Here is an 18,172-nt window from a genome sequence, read left to right as displayed (position 1 = left end):
GGTCAAACAAAACCACAGGGTCGGTTGGTAACAGTTACACTGAGAGGTCAAACAAAAACAGGGTGTGTTGGTATCAGTTACACTGAGAGGTCAAACAAAACCACAGGGTGGGTTGGTAACAGTTACACTGAGAGGTCAAACAAAACCACAGGGTGGGTTGGTAACAGTTACACTGAGAGGTAAAACAAAACCACAGGGTGGGTTGGTAACAGTTACACTGAGAAGTCAAACAAAACCACAGGGTGGGTTGGTTTCAGTTACACTGAGAGGTCAAACAGAAACAGGGTGGGTTGGTATCAGTTACACTGAGAGGTCAAACAAAAACACAGGGTGGGTTGGTAACAGTTACACTGAGAGGTCAAACAAAACCACAGGATGGGTTGGTAACAGTTACACTGAGAGGTAAAACAAAACCACAGGGTGGGTTGGTAACAGTTACACTGAGAGGTCAAACAAAACCACAGGGTGGGTTGGTTTCAGTTACACTGAGAGGTCAAACAGAAACAGGGTGGGTTGGTATCAGTTACACTGAGAGGTCAAACAGAAACAGGGTGGGTTGGTATCAGTTACACTGAGAGATCAAACAGAAACAGGGTGGGTTGGTATCAGTTACACTGAGAGGTCAAACAAAAACACAGGGTGGGTTGGTATCAGTTACACTGAGAGGTCAATAGTTACAGTGAGATAAAAGTGGAAACACAGGATGGGCAGGTAAGGTTGAAAAATAAAAAAATTGGTTCTCAGGCAATAGCTTTTGAAAATATCGTGCGGGAGGACGGCCCTTTTTTTCTTTTTTGTTGTTGTGTACACACTAGTAAGAATCCAAATCCGTATATCGCTGTGTATAAGGCGAGTTTTTCTTAACTAGAATTAGGAGGCTTTCAAGGTATGTGTAACACATAGACATTACTGTGGGCACGGAACACCAGAAATACCATGTCAACAAATCCGTACTGAAATACTCAAATTAATCATGTAATTACACTGTCTGGTTGTAGTAAGAGTTCATAATATATCTGGACTTATGTTGGTAATCTATTTAATAATTTTATTCAACATTTCATTCCATATTGTTTCAATTCATTTCGGCAAAATCTAATGTGAAGTGATCGGAAGATCGCACAACTCACCGTTATTTACAGCAACCACGGTCATATTACCGCTATTGACGCCTTGAAACGAACTTTAGTGGATAGAGAATGGGTATATCTCGTATATCATAAATGCCATACATTGAATCGCTGAAAGTCATACTTGTTGTAGTTTGACTATTATATATATGTCAACATTAAGTTTTTGCAATCGCAGGCGCATGGACGGTGGTTGGTCAAATTCTTCCATTCAAAAACATTTCCAGCAATGGCGATCAGCTGAACCAACATTTAAGGATTTTTTTTTTTTTGAAAATGGAAATAAAAACGAAACGTGAGGCAGACTTTATGATGATGCGGCAGTGCCTGAGAACCAAGAATATATTTTTTTTTAAGCCTAACCTTTACTTTCGAGAGGCCCAGTTGAAACCAGGTGGGGAGGTATTGAAGTTGAAACACAGGGTCAAGCAGAAACGTGGGATTGGGACATTAACATGGAGAGACCAAAGTGAAACAGTGTGGGTAATTGACAATGGCTAGAAAGTGACCAAGCAGCTGTGGGACAAGGTGAGGGACTTGTTCCCCGTTACCTTTCTGAAATTTGAAATCCACCAACAAGTGTCTCTCTTTGTCATAATGTATAGCACCAATTCTGTCTACTGTTTCTATGCTGTTTCATTGATAATCTCTCAAATGACAGGAGGAAAGATTCAAGAAGAAAGATGAGAGACGGAAGAAGCAGCAGGCTGCTGAGGAGCACAGTGTGAGTAGATCAGAGTAGACCAGCTGGATGTACCCACAGTGTAAGTAGGTCAGCTGGATGTACCCTCAGTGTAAGTAGGTCAGCTGGATGTACCCTCAGTGTAAGTAGGTCAGCTGGATGTACCCTCAGTGTAAGTAGGTCAGCTGGATGTACGCACAGTGTAAGTAGGTCAGCTGGATGTACCCACAGTGTAAGTAGGTCAGCTGGATGTACCCACAGTGTAAGTAGGTCAGCTGGATGTACCCTCAGTGTAAGTAGGTCAGCTGGATGTACGCACGGTGTAAGTAGGTCAGCTGGATGTACCCACAGTGTAAGTAGGTCAGCTGGATGTACCCACAGTGTAAGTAGGTCGGCAACATATACCCATGGTGTAAGTAGGTCAGCTACTTGTACCCATTTTTGTAAGTAGGTCAGCTGGATGTACGCACGGTGTAAGTAGGTCAGCAACATGTACCCACAGTGTAAGGAGGTCAGCTGGATGTACCCACAGTGAAAGTAGATCAGCTACATATACCCATGGTGTAATAGGTCAGCTACATGTACCCACTTTGTAAGTAGGTCAGCTAGATGTACCCACAGTGAAAGTAGGTCACCTACATGTACACACGGTGAAAGTAGGTCACTATATGTACCCACTGTAAGTAGGTCAGCTGGATGTACCCACTGTGAAAGTAAGTCAGCTGGATGTACCCACAGTAAAAGTAGGTCAGCTACATGTGCCCACAGTGAAAGTAGGTCAGCTACATGTACCCACTGTGTAAGTAGGTCAGCTACATGAACCGATGGTGTAAGTAGTTCAGCTGGAAGTACCCACTTTGTATCCCACATTGTAAGTTGGTCAGCTCCATAGACCCATGGTGTAAGTAGGTCAGCTGGATGTACCCATGGTGTAAGTAGGTCAGCTGGATGTACCCATGGTGTAAGTAGGTCAGCTGGATGTACCCATGGTGTAAGTAGGTCAGCTGGATGTACCCATGGTGTAAGTAGGTCAGCTGGATGTACCCACTGTGTAAGTAGGTCAGCTACATGTACCCAATGTTTAAGTAGGTCAGCTACATATATCCATAGTGTAAGTAGGTCAGCTCCATGTACCCACTGTGTAAGTAGGTCAGCTACATGTACCCACGGTGTAACTTGGTCAGCTCCATATACCCACTGTGTAAGTAGGTCAGCTACATGTACCCATGGTGTAAGTAGGTCAGCTGGATGTACCCACTTTGTAAGTAGGTCAGCTCCATGTACCCATGGTGTAAGTAGGTCAGCTCCATGTACCCAATGTTTAAGTAGGTCAGCTACATATATCCATAGTGTAAGTAGGTCAGCTCCATGTACCCAATGTTTAAGTAGGTCAGCTACATATATCCATAGTGTAAGTAGGTCAGCTGGATGTACGTACTGTGTGAGTAGGTCAGCTACATGTACCCACTGTGTAAGTAGGTCAGCTACATGTACCCACTGTTTAAGTAGGTCAGCTACATATACCCATGGTGTAAGTAGGTCAGCTGGATGTACCCAGTGTAAGTAGGTCAGCTGGATGTGCCCACTATATAGGTAGGTCAGCTACATGTATCTAAGGTGTAAGTAGGTCAGCTGGATGTACCCATTTTGTAAGTAGGTCAGCTACATGTATCTAAGGTGTAAGTAGGTCAGCTGGATGTACCCATTTTGTAAGTAGGTCAGCTACATGTATCTTAGGTGTAAGTAGGTCAGCTGGATGTACCCATTTTATAAGTAGGTCAGCTACATATACCTATGGTGTAAGTAGGTCAGCCAGTTGTACCCAAGGTGTAAGTAGGTCAGCTGCATGTACCCACAGTGTAAGTAGGTCAGCTACATATACCCATGGTGTAAGTAGGTCAGCTACTTGTACTCACATTGAAAGTAGGTCAGCTACATATACCCACAGTGTAAGTATGTCCTCTGTATGTCCTCTTTGTGTGTCATGATGCATGCTTTTGAATAGGGGTACTGTCACTCCCTTTTCCTTTCCCTACTCTTGAGACACTTGCTTTGTTTGCAGGATAATGATGCAATGTTGAACACTGAAGCAGGTGCATCTGCCATTGACTTGATTCCTGACCCAGAAAAGATTTATGGAACTGGAGGCTCTTTTGATGATGATGATGATGATACTAGAGACTCTTATGATGATGATGATGATGATGATAGGTCTGTAACTTCTTTTGTGAGAAACCTGATTCAATGTTTATTGTTATAAATATTTGTCAATATATACAGCTTCCCAACACTTACTGGAGACACACACACACACCATGTATACAGCCTCCTTACTGGAGACACACACAGAGCATATAAACTGCCCCCTTACTGGAGACACACACACACACATACACACACCATGTATACAGACCCCTTCCTGGAGACACACACACCATGTATACAGACCCCTTCCTGGAGAGACACACACACCATGTATACAGACCCCTTCCTGGAGACACACACACACCATGTATACAGCCCTCTTCCTGGAGACACACACACACCATGTATACAGACCCCTTCCTGGAGACACACACACACAGCATATAAACAGCCCCCCTACTGGAGACACACACACCATGTATACAGCCCCCTCCCGGAGACACACACACACCATGTATACAGACCCCTTCCTGGAGACACACACACCATGTATACAGACCCCTTCCTGGAGACATACACACCATGTATACAGACCCCTTCCTGGAGACACACACACCATGTATACAGACCCCTTCCTGGAGACACACAAACCATGTATACAGACCCCTTCCTGGAGACACATACACCATGTATACAGACCCCTTCCTGGAGACACACAAACCATGTATACAGCCCCCTTACAGGAGACACACACACACACCATGTACACAGACCCCTTCCTGCAGACACACACAAACCATGTATACAGCCCCCTTCCTGAAGACACACACACACCATGTATACAGCCCCCTTCCTGAAGACACACACACATCATGTATACAGCCCCCTTCCTGAAGACACACACACACCATGTATACAGACCCCTTCCTGAAGACACACACACACCATGTATACAGCCCCCTTACAGGAGACACACACACACACCATGTATACAGACCCCTTCCTGGAGACACACACACACCATGTATACAGCCCCCTTCCTGAAGACACACACACACCATGTATACAGCCCCCTTCCTGAAGACACACACACACCATGTATACAGACCCCTTACTGGAGACACACACACACCATGTATACAGACCCCTTACTGGAGACACACACACACACCATGTATACAGACCCCTTCCTGGAGACACACACACACACCATATATACAGCCCCCTTCCTAGAGACACACACACCATGTAAACAGACCCCTTCCTGGAGACACACACACACAGCATATAAACAGCCCCTTTACTGGAAACACACACACCATGTATACAGACCCCTCCTGGAGACACACACACACCATGTATACAGACCCCTTCCTGAAGACACACATACACCATGTATACAGACCCCTTCCTGGAGAGACACACACACACCATGCATACAGACCCCTTCCTGGAGTCACACAAACCATGTATACAGACCCCTTCCTGGAGAGACACACAAACCATGCATACAGACCCCTTCCTGGAGACACACACACACAGCAAATAAACAGCCCCCCTACTGGAGACACACACACACACCATGTATACAGACCCCTTACTGGAAACACACACACACCATGTATACAGCCCCCTTCCTGGAGACACACACACACCATGTATACAGACCCCTTACTGGAGACACACAAACCATGTATACAGACCCCTTCCTGGAGAGACACACAAACCATGCATACAGACCCCTTCCTGGAGACACACACACACCATGTATACAGCCACCTTCCTGGAGACACATACACCATGTATACAGACCCCTTACTGGAGACACACACACATACACACACCATGTATAGAGCCCCCTTCCTGAAGACACACACACACCATGTATAGAGCCCCCTTCCTGAAAACACACACACACCATGTATACAGCCCCCTTCCTGAAGACACACACACACCATGTATACAGCCCCCTTCCTGAAGACACACACACACCATGTATACAGACCCCTTCCTGAAGACACACACACACCATGTATACAGCCCCCTTACAGGAAACACACACACACACCATGTATACAGACCCCTTCCTGGAGACACACACACACCATGTATACAGTCCCCTTCCTGAAGACACACACACACCATGTATACAGCCCCCTTCCTGGAGACAGACAAACCATGTATACAGACCCCTTCCTGGAGACACACAAACCATGTATACAGCCCCCTTCCTGAAGACACACACACACCATGTATACAGACCCCTTCCTGGAGACACACAAACCATGTATACAGACCCCTTCCTGGAGACACACACACACCATGTATACAGACCCCTTACTGGAAACACACACACACCATGTATACAGCCCCCTTCCTGGAGACACACACACACCATGTATACAGCCACCTTCCTGGAGACACACACACCATGGATACAGCTCCCTTACTGGAGACATACACACATACACACACCATGTATACAGCCCCCTTCCTGGAGACACACACACACCATGTATACAGCCCCCTTCCTGAAGACACACACACACCATGTATACAGCCCCCTTCCTGAAGACACACACACACCATGTATACAGCCCCCTTCCTGAAGACACACACACACCATGTATACAGCCCCCTTACAGGAGACACACACACACACCATGTATACAGACCCCTTCCTGGAGACACACACACACCATGTATACAGACCCCTTCCTGAAGACACACACACACCATGTATACAGCCCCCTTCCTGGAGACACACAAACCATGTATACAGACCCCTTCCTGGAGACACACACACACCATGTATACAGACCCCTTCCTGAAGACACACACACACCATGTATACAGCCCCCTTCCTGAAGACACACACACACCATGTATACAGACCCCTTCCTGGAGACACACAAACCATGTATACAGCCCCCTTACAGGTGACACACACACACACCATGTATACAGACCCCTTCCTGCAGACACACACAAACCATGTATACAGCCCCCTTCCTGAAGACACACACACACCATGTATACAGCCCCCTTCCTGAAGACACACACACACCATGTATACAGCCCCCTTCCTGAAGACACACACACACCATGTATACAGACCCCTTCCTGAAGACACACACACACCATGTATACAGCCCCCTTACAGGAGACACACACACACACCATGTATACAGACCCCTTCCTGGAGACACACACACACCATGTATACAGCCCCCTTCCTGAAGACACACACACACCATGTATACAGCTCCCTTCCTGAAGACACACACACACCATGTATACAGACCCCTTACTGGAGACACACACACACCATGTATACAGCCCCCTTACTGGAGACACACACACACACCATCTATACAGACCCCTTCCTGGAGACACACACACACACCATATATACAGCCCCCTTCCTGGAGACACACACACCATGTAAACAGACCCCTTCCTGGAGACACACACACACAGCAGATAAACAGCCCCTTTACTGGAAACACACACACCATGTATACAGACCTCTCCTGGAGACACACACACACCATGTATACAGACCCCTTCCTGAAGACACACATACACCATGTATACAGACCCCTTCCTGGAGAGACACACACACACCATGCATACAGACCCCTTCCTGGAGACACATACACCATGTATACAGACCCCTTACTGGAGACACATACACCATGTATACAGAACCCTTCCTGGAGACACGCACATGTCTTACTAAAGACGCACACAGCCCCCTTACTGGAGACACACACACAGCATATAAACATCCCCTTACTGGAGACACACACACCATGTATACAGACCCCTTCCTGGAGACACACACACACCATGTATACAGACCCCTTCCTGAAGACACACACACACCATGTATACAGACCCCTTCCTGGAGACACACACACACCATGTATACAGACCCCTTCCTGAAGACGCACACACACCATGGATACAGCCCCCTTACTGGAGACACACACACATACACACACCATGTATACAGCCCCCTTCCTGAAGACACACACACACCATGTATACAGCCCCCTTCCTGAAGACACACACACACCATGTATACAGCCCCCTTACTGAAGACACACACACACCATGTATACAGACCCCTTCCTGAAGACACACACACACCATGTATACAGCCCCCTTACAGGAGACACACACACACACCATGTATACAGACCCCTTCCTGGAGACACACACACACCATGTATACAGCCCCCTTCCTGGAGACACACACACCATGTATACAGACCCCTTCCTGGAGACACACACACACAGCATATAAACAGCCCCCTTACTGGAGACACACACACCATGTATACAGACCCCTCCTGGAGACACACACACACCATGTATACAGACCCCTTCCTGAAGACACACACACACCATGTATACAGACCCCTTCCTGGAGACACATACACCATGTATACATCCCCCTTCTTGGAGACACGCACACGTCTTACTAAAGACACACACAGCCCCCTTACTGGAGACACACACACACCATGTATACAGACCCCTTCATGGAGACACACACACACACCATGTATACAGACCCCTTACTGGAAACACACACACATATGCACACCATGTATACAGACCCCTTCCTGAAGACACACACACACCATGTATACAGACCCCTTACTGGAGACACACACACACACCATGTATACAGACCCCTTCCTGGAGACACACACACACCATGTATACAGACCCCTTCCTGGAGACACATACACCATGTATACAGACCCCTTACTGGAGACACATACACCATGTATACAGAACCCTTCCTGGAGACACGCACACGTCTTACTAAAGACGCACACAGCCCCCTTACTGGAGACACGCACACAGCATATAAACATCCCCTTACTGGAGACACACACACACCATGTATACAGACCCCTTCCTGGAGACACACACACACCATGTATACATACCCCTTCCTGAAGACACACACACACCATGTATACAGACCCCTTCCTGGAGACACACACACACCATATATACAGACCCCTTCCTGGAGACACACACACACCATGTATACAGAAACCTTACTGGAGACACACACACACCATGTATACAGGCCCCTTCCTGGAGACACACACACACCATGTATACAGACTCCTTCCTGAAGACACACACACACCATGTATACAGACCCCTTCCTGGAGATACACACACCATGTATACAGCCCCCTTCCTGGAGACACACACACACACCATGTATACAGACCCCTTCCTGGAGACACACACACCATGTATACAGACTCCTTCCTGGAGACACACACACACCATGTATACAGCCCCCTTCCTGAAGACACACACACACCATGTATACAGCCCCCTTCCTGAAGACACACACACACCATGTATACAGACCCCTTCCTGAAGACACACACACACCATGTATACAGCCCCCTTACAGGAGACACACACACACACCATGTATACAGACCCCTTCCTGGAGACACACACACACCATGTATACAGCCCCCTTCCTGAAGACACACACACACCATGTATACAGCCCCCTTCCTGAAGACACACACACACCATGTATACAGACCCCTTACTGGAGACACACACACACCATGTATACAGCCCCCTTACTGGAGACACACACACACACACCATGTATACAGACCCCTTCCTGGAGACACACACACACACCATATATACAGCCCCCTTCCTGGAGACACACACACCATGTAAACAGACCCCTTCCTGGAGACACACACACACAGCAGATAAACAGCCCCTTTACTGGAAACACACACACCATGTATACAGACCTCTCCTGGAGACACACACACACCATGTATACAGACCCCTTCCTGAAGACACACATACACCATGTATACAGACCCCTTCCTGGAGAGACACACACACACCATGCATACAGACCCCTTCCTGGAGACACATACACCATGTATACAGACCCCTTACTGGAGACACATACACCATGTATACAGAACCCTTCCTGGAGACACGCACATGTCTTACTAAAGACGCACACAGCCCCCTTACTGGAGACACACACACAGCATATAAACATCCCCTTACTGGAGACACACACACCATGTATACAGACCCCTTCCTGGAGACACACACACACCATGTATACAGACCCCTTCCTGAAGACACACACACACCATGTATACAGACCCCTTCCTGGAGACACACACACACCATGTATACAGACCCCTTCCTGAAGACGCACACACACCATGGATACAGCCCCCTTACTGGAGACACACACACATACACACACCATGTATACAGCCCCCTTCCTGAAGACACACACACACCATGTATAAAGCCCCCTTCCTGAAGACACACACACACCATGTATACAGCCCCCTTCCTGAAGACACACACACACCATGTATACAGACCCCTTCCTGAAGACACACACACACCATGTATACAGCCCCCTTACAGGAGACACACACACACACCATGTATACAGACCCCTTCCTGGAGACACACACACACCATGTATACAGCCCCCTTCCTGGAGACACACACACCATGTATACAGACCCCTTCCTGGAGACACACACACACAGCATATAAACAGCCCCCTTACTGGAGACACACACACCATGTATACAGACCCCTCCTGGAGACACACACACACCATGTATACAGACCCCTTCCTGAAGACACACACACACCATGTATACAGACCCCTTCCTGGAGACACATACACCATGTATACATCCCCCTTCTTGGAGACACGCACACGTCTTACTAAAGACACACACAGCCCCCTTACTGGAGACACACACACACCATGTATACAGACCCCTTCATGGAGACACACACACACACCATGTATACAGACCCCTTACTGGAAACACACACACATATGCACACCATGTATACAGACCCCTTCCTGAAGACACACACACACCATGTATACAGACCCCTTACTGGAGACACACACACACACCATGTATACAGACCCCTTCCTGGAGACACACACACACCATGTATACAGACCCCTTCCTGGAGACACATACACCATGTATACAGACCCCTTACTGGAGACACACAGCATATGAACTGCCCCCTTACTGGAGACACACACGCAACATATAAACAGCCCTCTTACTGGAGACACACACACACACACCATGTATACAGACCCCTTACTGGAGACACATACACACACCATGTATACAGACCCCTTCCTGGAGACACGCACACACCATGTATGCAGACCCCTTTCTGGAGACACACACACCATGTATACAGACCCCTTCCTGGAGACACACATACACCATGTATACAGCCCCCTTACTGGAGACACACATACACCATGTATACAGACCCCTTCCTGGAGACACACACACACCATATATACAGACCCCTTCCTGGAGATATACACCACGTATACAGCGCCCTTACTGGAGACACGCACACGTCTTACTGAAGACGCTCACAGCCCCCTTACTGTAGACACACACACAGAAAATAAACTGCCCCCTTACTGGAGACACACACACCATGTATACAGACCCCTTACTGGAGACACACACGCAGCATATAAACAGCCCTCTTACTGGAGACACACACACACACACACACACACACACACACACACACACACACACACACACACACACACACACACACACACACACACACACACACACACACACACCATGTATACAGCCCCCTTCCTGGAGACACACACACCATGTATACAGAACCCTTACTGGAGACACATACACCATGTATACAGACCCCTTCATGGAGACACACACACACACACCATGTATACAGCCCCCTTACTGGAGACACACACACCATGTATACAGACCCCCTCCTGGAGACACACACACCATGTATAGAGACCCCTTCCTTGAGACACACATACACCATGTATACAGCCCCCTTACTGGAGACACATACACCATGTATACAGACCCCTTCCTGGAGACACACACACCATGTATACAGACCCCCTCCTGGAGACACACACACCATGTATACAGACCCCGTCCTCGAGACACACATACACCATGTATACAGACCCCTTCCTTGAGACACATACACCATGTATACAGACCCCTTCCTGAAGACACACATACACCATGTATACAGACCCCTCCCTGGAGACACACACACACCATGTATACAGACCCCTTACTGGACACACACACACCATGTATACAGACCCCTTCCTGGAGACACATACACCATGTATACAGACCCCTTACTGGAGACACACACCAAGTATACAGACCCCTTCCTGGAGACACGCACACGTCTTACTAAAGACACACACAGCCCCCTTACTGGAGACACACACACCATGTATACAGACCCCTTCCTGGAGACACACACACACACACACCATGTATACAGACCCCTTCCTGGAGACACACACACACACATTATGTATGCAGACCCCTTCCTGGAGACACACACCATGTATGCAGACCCCTTCCTCGAGACACACACCATGTATACAGACCCCTTCCTGGAGACACACCCACAAACCATGTATACAGCCCCCTTCCTGCAGACACACATACACCATGTATACAGACCCCTTCCTCGAGACACACATACACCATGTATACAGACCCCTTCCTGGAGACACACCCAACACCATGTATACAGCCCCCTTACTGGAGACACACACACACACCATGTATACAGCCCCCTTCCTGCAGACACACATACACCATGTATACAGACTCCTTCCTGGAGACACACATACACCACGTATACAGCCCCCTTACTGGAGACACACACACAGCATATAAACAGCCCCCTTACTGGAGACACAAACACAGCATATAAACTGCCCCCTTACTGGAGACACACACACCATGTATACAGCCCCCTTACTGGAGACACACACACCATGTATACAGACCCCTTCCTGGAGACACACACACACCATGTATACAGACCCCTTCCTGGAGACACACACATATATGCACACCATGTATACAGACCCCTTTCTGGAGACACACACACCATGTATACGGACCAATTCCTGGAGACACACACACACACCATGTATACAGACCCCTTCCTGGAGACACACACACCATGTATACAGCCCCCTTACCGGAGACACACAGCATATGAACTGCCCCCTTACTTTAGACACACACACCATGTATACAGACCCCTTCCTGGAGACACACACACCATGTATACAGACTCCTTCCTGGAGACACACACACACCATGTATACAGACCCCTTACTGGAGACACAAAGAATATGAACTGCCCCCTTACTGAAGACACACACGCAACATATAAACAGCCCTCTTACTGGAGACACACACACACACACCATGTATACAGACCCCTTACTGGAGACACATACACACACCATGTATACAGACCCCTTCCTGGAGACACGCACACACCATGTATGCAGACCCCTTTCTGGAGACACACACACCATGTATACAGACCCCTTCCTGGAGACACACATACACCATGTATACAGCCCCCTTACTGGAGACACACATACACCATGTATACAGACCCCTTCCTGGAGACACACACACACCATGTACACAGACCCCTTCCTGGAGATATACACCACGTATACAGTGCCCTTACTGGAGACACGCACACGTCTTACTGAAGACGCTCACAGCCCCCTTAGTGGAGACACACACACAGAAAATAAACTGCCCCCTTACTGGAGACACACACACCATGTATACAGACCCCTTACTGGAGACACACAGCATATAAACTGCCCCCTTACTTGAGACACACACGCAGCATATAAACAGCCCTCTTACTGGAGACACACACACACACACACACACACACACACACACACCATGTATACAGACCCCTTACTGGAGACACATACACACACCATGTATACAGACCCCTTCCTGGAGACACACACACACACACCATGTATGCAGACCCCTTTCTGGAGACACACACACCATGTATACAGACCCCTTCCTGGAGACACACATACACCATGTATACAGCCCCCTTACTGGAGACACACACACACAGCATATAAACAGCCCCCTTACTGGACACACACACACACACACACACACACACACACACACACCATGTATACAGACAGTTTCCTGCAGACACACACACCATGTATACAGACCCCTTGAGACAATACCTTTGGTAGGAGGCGACTAACAGGATCGGGTGGTCGGGCTCGCTGACTTGGTTTGATGCATGTCATCGATCCCAATTGCGTGGATCATTGCTCATGATATTAAACACTGGATTGTCTGGACCAGACTTGATTATTTACCGACCGTCATCATATAGCTGGAATATTGCTGAGTGTGGCATTTACCAACAAACCAACCAACCAACCTTACTGGAGACACTGACACACACACACACACGGACGCACGCACGCACACACACATGGCCTGCAGGAATGACTCGAGCATCACACACACGGCCTGCAGGCATGACTCGAGCATCACACACAGGGCCTGCTGGCATGACTCGAGCATCACACACACAGCCTGCAGGCATGACTCGAGCATCACACACACGGCCTGCAGGAATGACTCGAGCATCACACATACGGCCTGCAGGCATGACTCGAGCATCACACACACAGCCTGCTGGCATGACTCGAGCATCACACACACGGCCTGCAGGCATGACTCGAGCATCACACACAAGGCCTGCAAGCATGACTCCAGCATCACACACACGGCCTGCTGGCATGACTCTAGCATCACACACACGGCCTGCAGGCATGGCTCGAGCATCGCACACACAGCCTGCTGGCATGCCTCGAGCATCACACACATGGCCTGCAGGCGTGACTCGAGCATCACACACACTGCCTGCAGGCATGACTCGAGCATCACACACACGGCCTGCTGGCATCACACACACGGCCTGCAGGCATGACTCGAGCATCACACACACTGCCTGCAGGCATGACTCCAGCATCACACACAGGGCCTGCTGGCATCACACACATGGCCTGCAGGAATGACTCGAGCATCACACACATGGCCTGCTGGCATGACTAGAGGATCACACACACGGCCTGCAGGCATGACTCGAACATCACACACACGGCCTGCAGGCAGGACTCGAGCATCACACACACGGCCTGCAGGAATGACTCGAGCATCACACACACGGCCTGCTGGCATGACCTCAGCATCACACACGGCCTGCTGGCATCACACACGGCCTGCTGGCATCACACACACGGCCTGCAGGCATGACTCGAACATCACACACACGGCCTGCTGGCATCACACACACGGCCTGCAGGCATGACTCGAACATCACACACACGGCCTGCAGGCATGACTCGAGCATCACACACACGGCCTGCAGGCATGACTCGAGCATCAGACACACTGCCTGCAGGCATGACTCGAGCATCACACACACAGCCTGCAGGCAGGACTCGAGCATCACACACACAGCCTGCTGGCATGACTCGAGCATCACACACACAGCCTGCAGGCATGACTCGAGCATCACACACTGCCTGCAGGCATGACTCGAGCATCACACACACAGCCTGCTGGCATGACTCGAGCATCACACGCACGGCCTGCTGGCATCACACTCACGGCCTGCAGGCATGACTCGAGCATCACACACACAGCCTGCTGGCATGACTCGAGCATCACACACACGGCCTGCTGGCATGACTCGGGCACTGGTTATGTATTTGAGATGTTCCATGATAATTGTTGCAGACCAAGCCAGGCAAAGAGAATGAGACCATCATCACCTGATGTGGAGGAAAGTGACAAGGAAGATGAGAGTGATGATGTGCATTCATCAGATGATGACCCAGGAGACAGGAAACTTGGTGTGGATGAGAGACTTGAAGTGGAGGAGGAAATGGCACTTCGCTTGTTGCGTGGCTGTGTGTAATGGCTTGAATGTCATCCGTCTTTGAGACTCAAGACTTGAAGGCTTGTGATTCAGGCAACAGTGTACAGATGTGAATATTGTGTACATAAAATTATCATCAGAAAATGTCTTTTGAAATTGTTGTTTGAGATCCATTACACATCTTTAGAACTGCTAAATATGTCAATAAGATCAATATGATTTTCAATAAATAGAGGTTATGTGAGTGTGCTTTGGGATAGTAAATATCCTGTGTTAAGAATAAACATTGTATGCAGTGAGCCTCTAGGACAATGATGACTTATACACTGATTGTGTCAGCTCACTACACAATCTACACTTGAAGACCTACTATAGAACAATGACTTATACACTGATTGTATGTGTCTGCTCACTACACAATCTACACCTGAAGACCGACTCAAGAACAATAACTTGTTCACTGATAGTGTCAGTTCACTACACAATCTACTCCTGAAGACCAACTCAAGAACAATGACTTATACACTGATTGTGTCAGCTCACTACACAATCTACTCCTGAAGACCTACTATAGAACAATGACTTGTACACTGATTGTGTCAGTTCACTACACAATCTACTCCTGAAGACCTACTATAGAACAATGACTTGTACACTGATTGTGTCAGCTCACTACACAATCTACTCCTGAAGACCAACTCAAGAACAATGACTTGTACACTGATAGTGTCAGTTCACTACACAATCTACTCCTGAAGACCTACTGTAGAACAATGACTTTTACACTGATTGTGTCAGCTCACTACACAATCTACTCCTGAAGACCAACTCAAGAACAATGACTTGTACACTGATAGTGTCTACTCACTACACAATCTACTCCTGAAGACCTACTATAGAACAATGACTTGTACACTGATTGTGTCAGTTCACTACACAATCTACTCCTGAAGACCTACTATAGAACAATGACTTGTACACTGATTGTGTCAGCTCACTACACAATCTACTCCTGAAGACCAACTCAAGAACAATGACTTGTACACTGATAGTGTCAGTTCACTACACAATCTACTCCTGAAGACCTACTGTAGAACAATGACTTTTACACTGATTGTGTCAGCTCACTACACAATCTACTCCTGAAGACCAACTCAAGAACAATGACTTGTACACTGATAGTGTCTACTCACTACACAATCTACTCCTGAAGACCTACTATAGAACAATGACTTGTACACTGATAGTGTCTGCTCACTACACAATCTACTCCTGAAGACCTACTATAGAACAATGACTTGTACACTGATTGTGTCAGCTCACTACACAATCTACTCCTGAAGACCTACTATAGAACAATGACTTGTACACTGATTGTGTCAGCTCACTACACAATCTAGCCTCTGATAAGCAATATGCAAACGGGATATTAAATAGCTTAATATACATGGTATAAATTTCTGGGCGCGTCTCAATCCAACCCCCTAATTCAAAGCCTAATAAACAAAAATATAAGCCCAAAAAACCAAGCCCTAGCTCGAAAACACCCTCTATTTACTCCAATATCCCAAAGAATAACCAATTATTTTAATGAACACCAAATAAACAATCTTAAACAAAACTGTAAAAAATCAAATATCTTCACCCCAAAACTTAAAACACCCAAAATAGACATAACACTAGCTAGCACAATAAATAAACAAACCGACCCAAACATAGCCAAAACCACCACACTAGCATACATACATGAAAATTGGCCAAATTGGTGTCACATTTACACAGACGGATCCTCAGATCCGATCTCCAAACACACAGGTTTCGGAGTCCACATCACACAACCAACTAAAGCCACACAATCCTACCGACTCCCGCACAATCAATCAATATTCACGGCCGAACTAATGGGCATGGCCTCAGCCCTTCATAATCAACAATCTAAAAAACAACAAAAAATCCTAATACTTACCGACTCGCTCAGTGGACTACAAGCCCTCCAAAATAAAAACACCAAAAAAACCGCCCTGAACTAATAAATCAGATACTAAAAAGCTCAAACGATTTAACTAAGGCAGGCAAACAAATAGTATTCATTTGGATCCCCGCCCACGTAGGAATATACGGCAATGAAAACGCCGATAAAGCAGCTAATCTATCCCTTAAAATCCCAGAAATAAGCTTAAACCTACCCATCTCCAAATCAGAAATTAAAAGTGTTAACAAACAAAAAATCACCAAAAAATGGCATAACCTATATCAAAACTCAAATAGCCAAATCAAAAAGGTTCTCAAAAAAACCCTAACCAAACCAAAAATTCTACATCCGTCCAAAAAA

General features: G+C 47.4%; 1 protein-coding gene across 2 annotated transcripts in view; it reads left to right on the top strand.

Annotated features, from left to right (window-relative positions):
- LOC124116892 (probable ATP-dependent RNA helicase DDX10) overlaps positions 1-15,984 on the top strand; it is a 90,209-nt gene extending 74,225 nt beyond the window's left edge. The window contains exons 17-19 of one of the 2 annotated variants that reach the window (XM_048383814.1): positions 1,792-1,854; positions 3,875-4,018; positions 15,697-15,984. In XM_048383814.1, coding sequence (XP_048239771.1) covers positions 1,792-1,854; positions 3,875-4,018; positions 15,697-15,879 — 390 coding nt within the window. In that variant the 3' untranslated portion in view covers positions 15,880-15,984. Of the gene's footprint in view, positions 1-1,791; positions 1,855-3,874; positions 4,024-15,696 lie in introns of both variants that reach the window. The other variant, XM_048383813.1, reaches the window with a different exon arrangement.
- The last annotated feature ends 2,188 nt before the right edge of the window (positions 15,985-18,172 follow it).

This window comes from Haliotis rufescens, unplaced genomic scaffold (genome assembly GCF_023055435.1).
Source record: "Haliotis rufescens isolate VD_foot unplaced genomic scaffold, xgHalRufe1.0.p SCAF_5, whole genome shotgun sequence".
In the NCBI taxonomy this organism is placed as follows: Eukaryota; Metazoa; Mollusca; class Gastropoda; order Lepetellida; family Haliotidae; genus Haliotis; species Haliotis rufescens.
The sequence above is the reverse complement of the archived record's forward strand: the minus strand, read 5'-3'. Positions and strand labels throughout refer to the sequence as shown.